This window comes from Hibiscus syriacus, unplaced genomic scaffold, assembly GCF_006381635.1.
Source record: "Hibiscus syriacus cultivar Baekdansim isolate YM2019G1 unplaced genomic scaffold, ASM638163v2 tig00110209_pilon, whole genome shotgun sequence".
Taxonomy (NCBI): Eukaryota; Viridiplantae; Streptophyta; class Magnoliopsida; order Malvales; family Malvaceae; genus Hibiscus; species Hibiscus syriacus.
This window is the reverse complement of record NW_024062628.1, coordinates 387192-399332: the sequence shown is the minus strand read 5'-3', so window position 1 is coordinate 399332 and position 12141 is coordinate 387192. Positions and strand designations below refer to the sequence as shown.

Genomic DNA, 12141 nt, shown 5'->3' with positions numbered 1-12141 from the left:
TTTAATCCAAAATGAATGAATTTTCAGGTTCAAAAAGAGGATTCTGGGCAGAGTGCATCGATGCATATTCATAGTGCATCGATGCATCAAGGTTAAAAACCAGAAAGTGTTTGAATGTATATCGATGCACAGGTAGTACATCGATGCACTCTTTTAAAATAAAAAGATAGTGCATCGATGCATAAGGCATGCATCGATGCATCCCATTAATAATAAAACATCGAATGTATTTTATGCACCGATGCACAAGTAGTGCATCGATGCATACCTTCATTAAAAGAGGAAATTGGCATTTATCTTAATCTAAAGAGTGAACCATTAGAGTATATTAGCTATAATACTGATATAGATCCATGTGTGATTATGTAGATACTAAAAGTATGCTTATTCCGGAACGATCAAAGGATTAGAATCGAATCAAAGCAAAGCTAATGTGAGTGTATACTATATGTATAGTATAATGGAATAAGACTTGTGATAAGTCTAATTCCTATATTGATTTTCATAGCACAATAGTTGTGAACATGCATACATGATAATTATTGTAATACATGCATAAGGCATATATATGTTCATGTGATATGAGAACATGAGCTACATGATCACAAGAGAAATGACATGAGCTACATGATCACAAGAGAAATGACATGAGCTACATGATCACAAGAGAAATGACATGAACTACATGACCACAAGATAAATGACATGAGTACATGAACATATAAAATATAAGATTAATGCCCATAGTATACGAAATGAGAGCTATAGGTGTAATTGGCATGCCAAGAGTCGAGGGTATAATAGTCCTTCGGGACGTAGTCCTTCGGGATGTAGTGGTCCTACGGGACATATATGACAATCCTTCGGGAAGAATACTGAACTAAGGTTCGGTGCCCCATGAGGGAATTGATACGAGCTGTGGTGATAGCATTAGTGCACAACCTCAATGCACTCACATACATCTATTCTCAATAATATACATGGGCAATTGAAATACAAAGTAAAGTGAAAGTGGAACAAGAAGGTAAGTTTTGTACATGCATGATATGATTATATATGTTATTGTGTAATAGATACATGCATATTGAAATGTCATGAAGGAAATGGTAAGAATGCATATTCATGAAGATATTGTTGCATATTCATTTATTGCCTCACTAAGTCTATGACTTAGCGTGTAAGTGATTTACACGTAGGTACCAAGAAATAAGAAGATTCAGAATAGCATTGGCACGGACAGCAACATTACTAAGAAATTAGATCAGAAGTAATTGACAAAGTAGGTATTTTGTTGTGTATAAAGTGTTGGTATGTAATAATTGGTTAATTACGAATGCTCTGATCGATTTTGTATTAAGTGGTCTCTTTTATGTAAATTAAAGTATTTTGTTTTAATGAAATTTTTAAATTCCCGGGATTTTTCTTTAAGAATCAAAGTTTGAAAAGTCAATGTGACATATCGGACTTGTATTTGGGTCGAATATGAGTTAGGGGTGTTACACCTCTAAACTTAATGATTTTGATTTTGATTATTTGGTTGCTCATTTAGTTTTAAGCATGCATGAGTTTTGATTTTAAATGATTATGCATTTTTTTAATCTCATGTATGTTGAAAATTGTTTTATGACAAACATTTTAAATTTTTAATGTTTTTTCATAATTTTTAGTTCATCATAATGAATTTTGGTCAAAATTGATTTCAATATAAATGATATCTCTCTAACAATTGATATCAACTTTTCAAATGCTTTGATTTTAGAAATTTTAAAATTTTGACCTAAATTTTAAATGTTTATGCATGTGTTTTAAATGTTAAAGATATATCTCTAACAATTGATGTCAAATTTTTCAAATGCATAATATTTTTGAAAAGTTTTATGCATATGCACTAATATAAACATTGGATATTGCATAAAGTATTTTAGTCTTTTATATATTGAATTTTATGTGCTACTAACATGTTTGTTACTCTTTGTTGAAATTCAATTTTGTTTAAGTGTCAAGTTTTTAAAGTCAATTTTTGTTTGGAATGCACTTTTTGAGGGGGAGCTTTGATTTTTCAAATGGTTTTTAATGTAAAAATTGTCACTTACTCTCCAAAGTTATTTTTGAACTTTAAAGTTGAATTCTTTTTGATCTAACAAAAAGGGGGGTGAAGTATAAGTTTGAAAAATTCAATTTCTTAATGAAAAAAAAGGGGAGTTGAACATTTTCACATATTTTCCAACAATTGATATCTTTTTCATTAAACATTTTAGTAAGGGGGAGTTTTGCCAAAAACAATTTTTCAAATGTTTTGTTATATCAAAAAGGGGAAGATTGTAGAACTATATTTTGATATAACAATTTAAGGCAAAATGTTTTTGGACTTGAATTGAATTTGTTCAAAGTTTTTCACAGTTTTCAAAAATAATTCAAAGTCCTTAAAGCTTGGAATTGAACACAAAACAATTTTTTGTACAAGAACAGTATCGGTACCTAATGAACAATATCAATATTGTTCTTATGGTACTAATACCAAAGGTAAGGGAAGTATTGATACTCACTAGGTAGTATTGATACTGCCAGCATTGCTCAAATTCCAGAATGCAAAAATGGTACCGATACCCAAAGAGGTACCAATACTACTTTGTATAGTGGTACCAATACTACTTTGTATAGTAGTACCGATACCATAGCCATAATATCTATACCATCTGGCCCCAACGGCTAGTTGATTTAAAAATAAAAGAAGTAGTACCGATACTCCCTTTAGGAGTACCGATACCCCTTGGTCTAGGCAGCTTTATTTTGCACGAAAATTCATCCCCAACGGCTCTAAACCACCTCCAACGGCTAGAAACAACCACAACAACATTCCAACACATAAATACAAGTTGTGGACACCTGAAGAAGGGTTAGAACACCTATCCAAGCAATCAAACACAAGAGAAGTGTTTTTCACTCTTTATTCCAATTCTCTTGTAAATATTTTATTCTTGTGAGCTTTTAAGTTGTAAACACCTTCCTTTTTAGAGGTTTTATTTGTTTACAATCTTTTTCCTTGTAAAAGGTTTTTGGTTCTATCTTAGCCAATTGAAAACATAGGGAGTTGTAAAGGTTATCTCTTTGTCCTTGAAAAAGAAAGAACAAGTTAGTGAATTTGTTAGAAAATCCTTAGTGAGGAGCTAAGGCAGTGGATGTAGACTTGGTTGATAAGTCGAACAACTTTAAATCCTTGTGCCAAATTATCTTATCTTTTTGTTCTCATTACTCCCTAAATTTAATTTTATCCATTTACCCCCTTTGCACTTTTTCGGTTGTTCAATTGAGCCTCTTCATAATCCCAACAAAAACATTAATATAAGTTTCCATGGGAAATTTTTTGAATAATGCACTGAAAAAAACTCTAATAATGTTGAGTTAAAATTATTTGCTCGAATAGGACAAATGGTATAATACCAATAGGAAACGTATGGTGTTCCGTGCAATATTTTATAATTTTGGATGGAAACACATAGATTTCCACGCGTTGCCCAAATTTTGTTTTTTCCTATTATTTTTATTTTTTTTCCTTATGGACACTATAAGTTGTTCGAACCATGCCCTGTTGCCCAGACTAAATTGCTTGAACCATGCCATGCTATCCTGACACTACAAATTTTTATTCCTGCTACCCCGATAAAGTTGCTCGAATCATACCATGTTACCAAGTTTCTCAAACTATACCCTGTTACCCTAATCAAGCTGCTCAAATAATGCACTGTTACCAAATTGCTCAAACAATGGCCTGTTGCTTGAACCATGCCCTGTTACCCTAACACTTCAACAACTTGTAGTTTCAGGGTAGAGAGCATGGTTCGAGCAACTTGATCAGGAAAACAGGGCATGGTTCAAGAAATTTGGTAGCCGAGTATTATTCAAGCAAATTTATCGGAGTAACAGGAGAACAACTTGTAGTATCATGGTAACGGGGCATGGTTCGAGCAACTTGATTAAGATAACAGGGCATGGTTCAAACAACTTGTAGTGTTCATAAGTAAAAAAAACCTAAATTTGGGAAATGCATGGATTTCCATGCGTCTTCTTTCCAAAATTATATATATCGTATTGACCACAATGCGTTTTCCATTGGTATTATAGCATTCGTCCTATCCGAACAAATAATTTTTACTCAACCTTATTTGAGCTATTTTTTTTCTCAATGGATTATTCAAAAAATTTATCCAAGTTTCCATTTTGGTATTTTTGATGGCCGATTTCAAGTCCAAGAGATAATTGTCATACGTGTTTGTTGGAACAATTTGGATCGATGACCCAGAGCTAAAAGGGTATTGTTCAGTGAAATACATTTAAAATTTTTAGAGTCAGTTTAATTTTAGAAAATATTTTATATTTTTGTTTTGTTTTCATAAAATAATTTTCAGTTTTAATTTTTTAAAAATTATTTTCAGAAATCATTTTCCAATTCTACAACCAAACACGTCTTCTTCAACATTTTCTGTTTTCTAAAAAAAATGAACATAGCCTATATTTTTTAAAACAAAACATACTCTAATTTCTAAAGAATGCTAATTTTTTAATATAAAAAATATTTTTATAATAATTAAAATTTAATTTATTTATCAATTAATTCAAACGTACTTTCGAATTTGACAAACACTTAAATAATGAGGTTTGCATTGTAGAAAAAACTTTACACGTTGAATTGATAAACATATTAATTTTATCATTATGTCTAGCACAATAATTAAAACCAATGTTTTTAAAATCAACCGAACATTAAACCGGTGAAGGGACTGGTTCACTGGTTCAACCGCAGTTGAACCGAATTTATATAAAATAATATTTTTTTTTAATTTTACATAATATTCAAAGCAATATTAATATATATATATATATATAACATTTTTTTAAGTTTACAATATTAAAAGTTATAAAAATATCACAAGTCATAACATATATAAATTAAAAATCATAAAATCAAGTGAAACAAAATGATTCAAATCAACTACAACATAATATTTAAGGTAAAACATATTAAATAATAAATATAATTATATAATTATAATCAAAAAATAAAATTGAGGCTTAAAAAATCATAACAAATGATGTCATTTGGTTTAATTTTTTAAAAAAATAATAATCTCACATGGCTAAGAAATATAGAAGAGCATCCCAAAAGTTTAAAGAGTAAAAATATGAGAACAAAACAATCACACATGGCTAAGAAACATAGAAGAGCATCCCAACTTACTTCTATAAATAATAGAAGTAATTTGACATTCAAAATCCTGGAGCCTTTTGGTGAACACAGAGCGAACTATTCTTTCGCTTCAATTGAGCTCAAATTTTAGGCTTCAATCGAACTTCTAATTTTTTTTTGAGTTCGAGCATTTTCGAGTTCAAGTTTTAATATTATATTTCGAGTTCGAGTTGAACTTGATAATTTTTAGCTCGTGAGTTTTTTAGTCGAGTTGAGCTTACTTTTAAAGTTTTCGAATTCGAGTCGAGCTCAACAATACTCGAATTTGACTTGGCTCGTTGAACAAACGACGTTGTTTGGTTTAATTTTTTTTTTTAAAAAAAGTGAACCGACGGTTCAAACTGGTTTTACCGATTTTCAGTCGATTTTACCGATTTTCAGCCGGTTCATCGCCATATCGGTTTTGTGAGGTAACCGGACCGGATAGGCCACCGATCCGATCTGGTCCGATTTTGATAACCATGATTAAAACTACTAATGGCATATATAAACCCAAAAGAATAAAGGTTATTGTGTGTTTAAATGCACTCAAACATATAGTACCTCTTAAATGTTAGACAACAACAATAATAACAAAATTTATTATTAGACATAAAGACGATACAGCGTGAGTAGCCTAATCAACATGTAAGATCAGCAAAATATATTAAAAATAATACCGACGTTAACCATTAGGTTACGATTTTAAAATATATATATATTTTTAATTTGGAAAGAGTAGTATAAATCTCACTTCATATAACCCCTTATACTTTTATTATACCCACTTCTTGTCCGCCCAGTTATCCTTTTCGGGCCTAATATGCTAATAAGCCCTTTAACTTTTTAGCTTCTTCATATAACCCCTTATACTTTTATTAGACCCAAATACGCTCCCTTACATTTTAATAGGAGCTTTAATACCAATAGACCTTTAATCTCTAACGTGTATCCAAATAAATCTTTGACCTTTTCATCTATGCTTAATACATTTGAATTCAAATCAAAGTTTAGAACATATTTGAAATAAATTGGGTAAAACATGTTGGAGACGCCTAACGATTATCTTCGATATTAACTTATAGAACACGGAACAAAGACTTATCGGACGAAAGTTTCAACAGTAGCTGTCTTGGGTAATGAGAGCAAAAGTTGTACGGTTAAGGGTGGGATCTAACTCAGCTCTCATAAAAACAAATTTGACCATGGCACAGAACGAAAACCCCACAATATCCCAATGTCTTTGATAAAACTATGTATGAAGGCCATCAATTCTTAGGGCTTTGAGTGGCGCCATAGAAAACATTACATCCTGTAATAAATCGACAATAAGATGGTTGTATTCCAAATCAGACAGGATTAGAAAGAAACTGACAATCGAGAATGAACCAGACGGGGGGTTTTGCGCCTCAAATAAGCATTCAAAATAATCTACGGCAAGATCACACGACCGGTTGAAATACTCACATAACTCACCGTTTTCAGTGCAGATAGAATGAGTTGTATTATGATGACATCTTTGAATAGCCTTGGAATGAAAGAACTTTGTGTTTCTATCACCAACATTGAACCAGTCAGATCTGGATTTCTGTTTCCACAGTTGTTCTTGGTCAAGAACTTGCTTGAGCTCTTGCATAAGTTCAAATTCCAGCTTGATCCTACTTTGGGTCCGATGTTGGTCAAGGCAACGTTGAACGCCGCGAAGACGGGTCATAAGGACACGTTTGTTTCTTTTAATAGATCCAAAAATGTCACGGTTCTAAGAAATTGCAGCTTTAGGGAAGGAACCGATGTTACTAGCCAAAGTAAGTGAGGGGTCTCAATTGTCTAAAAGAAGTCGATTAAAGTCTCGATGGAGAGACCAACCCGAAACATGGCATAACAGAGGCGGACGAGAAGCAAAAATAACAAGAGTAGCAGATAGCAAAAGCGATCGGTGATCAAATTTCATGCGGAGAAGATATTGAAGCATAGCCCGAGGAAAGTGACCAAACCAGTGAGCATTACCCAAACAACGATCAAGGTGAACCTGGCAATTGCCTCGGTACCAGGTCAAATCCAGGTCATGCAAACCACAATGGAAAATTGCGTCTTAAAAATTCGGATTCGGAATAAAAGACAAAACTCCACCCTTTCGGTCATCTATGGTAAGAGTAGCATTAAAATCCCCAATCACAATCCAAGGTTCCGAGATGGATCTAGATAAGGATTTGAGATGAGTCCATAGAGCTTGATTCTTCTAATAATAAGGACTGACATAAGTCAAAGTGGAAAGAAATGAGCGATGCTTATGCATATACAAGATCATGCAGTGAATAAATTGGAAATGACATAAAGAAACGTCAACAAGAACATGGTCATACCAGCAAAGCCAAATGCCTCCTGAGAACCCACACGTCTTCACTCTGAACGAATTGGGGAAACCAAGAGTGTTGATAACCATACCAACTTTGGAGTGACTTATTCAAATTTCAAGGAAAAAAACAGTATCACGCTTACAATCACGGAGATATTGACGAGTAATTCTTGCTACCACAACCTTGACGATTCCAAACAAAGAGCTTCAAATCCATAAAAATAAGGAGGGTTTGAACGTGGACCAATTGCATTAAACATGCGTGGCCATGCAGCCATTTTCACCACTTTTTATTATATTATCGATAATATCAACAGTCATTGCTACGGTATATATGCCATGGGATCTACGTGACTGGAATTCCCTAAATGTTCTGGAGGATCCGGGGGAAGTTGGGGTGGAATATTATCAAAACCTGGTGGGGCGATAGGGTTATCTTCTGCATTTAACTTAACTACTGAAAGTTTCAAAAGGACGAGGGGTATGCGAGATATATCATTGTTTGAAGAGCAGCTGGAACCATCCGTAGAAGTATGAGAACGAGTACTGGGAATATTTGAATTTTGGGACCCAAGAGAGACCACTGACGGCTTATATATCGAGATCTAAGCTTTCCCTTTTTATGCTTTGATTTTTCAAAGAGCAAGAGGAGTTTTCTTTATCAGAATACTGACATTTTGACAAAGGCTCTGATTGAGACCTAGGATTTGTACGATGCTGAACAACAGGGGAGGCTTTGTCATTGGATTAGTCTTCAGAATCGTCTACCACAGAAATAGGGGTAAACTTAGAATTTTCAAAAGGTAAAGCGTTACCTTATTCAATAAAAGTCATTGAATTTCACCCAGAATGACGTAGTTTCTTTTCCACAAGCATCCATGGGCCATATACCTCAGTAACGGTTTCTGTGGGAATAGGTTGAGACAGGGGATGGCATCTGAATCTTGAGTCTCATTAGGACTAGTTTTCTTTCAACACGTATCACTAGCATGACCATAAATGTCTTAGTTAAAACAAATGATCGAAAGTGACTCATATTTAACAATCTAGAGATGCCGATTAATGGTAATCTTTGAGGCACTGAGTTTCTTCAAGTTGGGAGACATCCATTCTCACAAAACACCCACACCGCCCATAATCGATTTTAATGACGGATCCAATTCTAGCCCCAATGAATTCAATCAAACTACGTTTATACCAAGTTATAGGAACACCCGGAAGAAGAACCCAAGCCATGACACGAGAAGGTTATGTTTAAGACGGATTAAAATCCAAAGACTAAGGTGGTGTTTGGTTCACTGGAATGTTTCTGAGGAAATTGGAATCTGTGAAGGAATTGAAATCTGTCAGGAATTGGAATCCAATTCCATATTTTGTTTGGTTGGAGGAAATTGAATTGTAATCCAATTCCATATTCTGTTTGGTTCGCAGACATGTCAGATGAATTTGATTTCAGTAATGTAAAATAACAGGATTGCCCTTATTGTTTTTTTTACTTAATTTTAGTTTGTTTTATAAATTACATGTAGCAATATATTATAAAAATTTAAAAAAAATAAATTTTAATTTTATTGATTGATTATTCATTTCAATAAATTATAAAAATCATGCTAATAAACATCATAAATTAAAATCATCCCAATTAGGGATGGCCATAGGTCGGGTTGGGTCGAGTTTTTGGTCCATCCGAGACCCAACCCGACCAAAATAAAGTTTCACCCGACCCGAATATATGAATTAGAAACCCGACCCGACCCGAAATAATAAAAAAAATTTATTTTTATTCAAAAAAATAAATGACTTAATTGGAAAAAATATATTTATAGAGGGTTATTATTGTAATTATTCTTAAATATATAAGGTAAAATTATATTTTTTTGGGTCCGGTCGGGTAAGGTATTTTTCACCCTAAACCCGACCCCGACCCGAATATCGCACTTAAAAAAACCGACCCGACCCGACCAAAATAAAGTTTCACCCGACCCGACTCGACCCGAATATATGAATTAGAAACCCGACTCGACCCGAAATAATAAAAAAATATTTTTATTCAATATATGAATAAGTTACCAAAAGATTGATGAGGGTAGTATGGTCAAATTTCAATTCCCTCCAACAAGGGAATTGAATTCAATCATAAAATGGATAGAATTCACTTTTCCTCATTTGATTGAAAGTTGAAGCCATGAGAGATTCCAATTCCATTGGAAAACTTGAACCAAACATGCAAAAGTGGTGTAATTGGATTTCAATTCCCCCTAATTCCAAGGGATTCATACCAACCAAACGCCACCTAAGGTTCCAGTCTCATGTAGTGTCCAAAGATTGTCACGGTCCATACGAGAGAACATGAAGATAATCAGTTTTTGACAAGAATTTCACAAGAAAAAAAAAATCATTTTCAATGTGGACGAGTTTCATGGGATGAAGAGGCTTCCACATGCTGTAGATTCGATTTTGAAGAGCACTATATGTCACTCGTCTCCCCAAGATCTTAACGATCAAAGTGAGATCCATAGTTTGTAAGGCGAGGGATTGCACATCTCATCGCTTTCTCCAACATCCAATAGTTCAATATCATTATTATCATGGGCACCATATCTTCTTGGTTTTCAGTTGGGATATCACCAAGAACCATGTCCTTAATAAACAACAGGTTTCAAAGAAGGGGGATGCTGGTGGTCCATACTAGAAGGGGGTTCAACGACGAAAAAGAAAGGCCAGGTGGATTTTCATCACGTCAACGCTGCTTTTTAGGCTGACGCGGATCATCGGGAGGAAAGGTTGAGTCGCTCATTATGGTTTTCTTTAAAAATAATTATCAAAAAGCAAATTTCCGTATCTAAATAATCATCAATACATAATGAAAAGTACACACTAATATGATAAAATTTTAAATTTAATTTATATATTAAAAGTTTCTAATATAATAATTATTAGATATTAACTCAAATTTGAATTAGAAATTAAGTTAGATTTTGTTATAATTTTTTTGATTGAAGATTAATTGATGATTAAATTTATTTAGTTAAAATTCTTTATACATTAAAGATTATTGATTATAAAGTATTTGACTATATAAATAGAGGGTAATTTTTAGTCTTTAAAATTATGAGAAGTAAAATTAATTTGAAGACATACAATCCTTTTATAAACCCACAATCTAGATAAATACGAGGCGTTAACTGAAAATTTCTTATCATCCACTCTAAATACTTTTGACTTAAATTTTAAGTAATCATAAATTTTAAAATTCATTCAGCAATTATATTTATCACAAAATATATAATTACAGGACATTAAGGAGAGAATGATTCTTAATAACTTCAATCAATGATGAACATAAGATTTTATGTTAGATTTTTTTTTTAAATTCTAGGATATTAATTTATAAAATTTTAAAAGATAAAAATAAATTATTAATATAAAGATATAAAAAATATATGATAATTTCAGCATTAACTATGCTCGACTTGTTTGTAATTTTATGTCGAATCAAACTAATTATATGTACAATAAGCGTGGGCCGGTGTGGAGTATGGGGGAGTCGGTGCAGAAGAAACCTCATTATCGGCCCGTTTCCCAAGTTCCAACCGACTGTTTTCAGCAAATTTGACGATTCCTTCATGTAAACCCTTTTGTTTCTCATCATCATTCCATTCCGACATGTAATAGTATTCCTCAGTGGATTTTATAGGGTCTTTCGAAGGACGACGGAACATGCTTCCCCACTGTGGGAAGAGCGAAAACGCAACCGGTATTGTGCAGACAACAGCCGTGACGCCCATCAACGAAAGACCAGTAGCTGTCGAGAATCTCGAGCCAGAGAGAAATACTAACTGTGTCAAACCCGACCCGAAGTTCCCCCCTGCGCTGGTGAGGCCCGATATCAATCCCAACGATCGTCGTGAAACGAATGGGACGATCCCGAAGGTTGCACCGCATGCAGCTTGGGTCCCCAGTGAGAAAAGGATCATTGCTAAGATAGCAATGGGGAATGAGTCAGCTCGGCCGAGCCAGATACAGAAGGCACCTCCTAGTGCTTGGAAGAACCAAAGGATCCATAGCCTGCCTCTCATGCCGAACATTCTTGCTGCTACATCAGAGGCGTAGCCGCCGAAAGGAAGAGCAAAGAAGCTGGCCATTCCAAAACTCGCTGCTATAGTCCCAGCAGCGTTGAGTTTAAGATTAAATCTGTTTGTACATACAAAAATTCATTTACTTATAAGCATATATGCTAGTATTTCCTGAAATTTTCAAAATCGAGTTGGTCGGTACCTGTCGTAAAAGTATCCTGAGATTGACATTGTTAATAGTCAATTCAATGCCCATTGAGAATCCATAAAGGAGGAAAAAGATCCATGTTCTATAGCTTGTGACGGCATAGTGAAAAACCTGAACAAATGAAAGCAAATCAGCATCATATTTGTTGAATCATATAATTAAAGACACCTAATTTCGTCTTTTTTTTAATACTAAAAATTATATTATATAATTTTATTTACATTCATATATTTATTTTACATGTACAGATCCATTACAAGCTCAGCAGAACGTCCTG

The 12141-nt window shown here is 33.7% G+C and overlaps 1 protein-coding gene across 1 annotated transcript; it reads right to left on the bottom strand.

The window, feature by feature from the left end:
• Positions 1 to 11080: 11080 nt before the first annotated feature.
• On the bottom strand, positions 11081 to 11887 carry LOC120113470 (high affinity nitrate transporter 2.3-like). Its single transcript, XM_039134625.1, has 2 exons — positions 11859 to 11887; positions 11081 to 11774 (listed from the first exon to the last, which is right to left on the bottom strand). The coding sequence occupies exons 1-2, from the start codon at positions 11885 to 11887 to the stop codon at positions 11081 to 11083; spliced, it is 723 nt and encodes a 240-aa protein (XP_038990556.1).
• Positions 11888 to 12141: the final 254 nt, after the last annotated feature.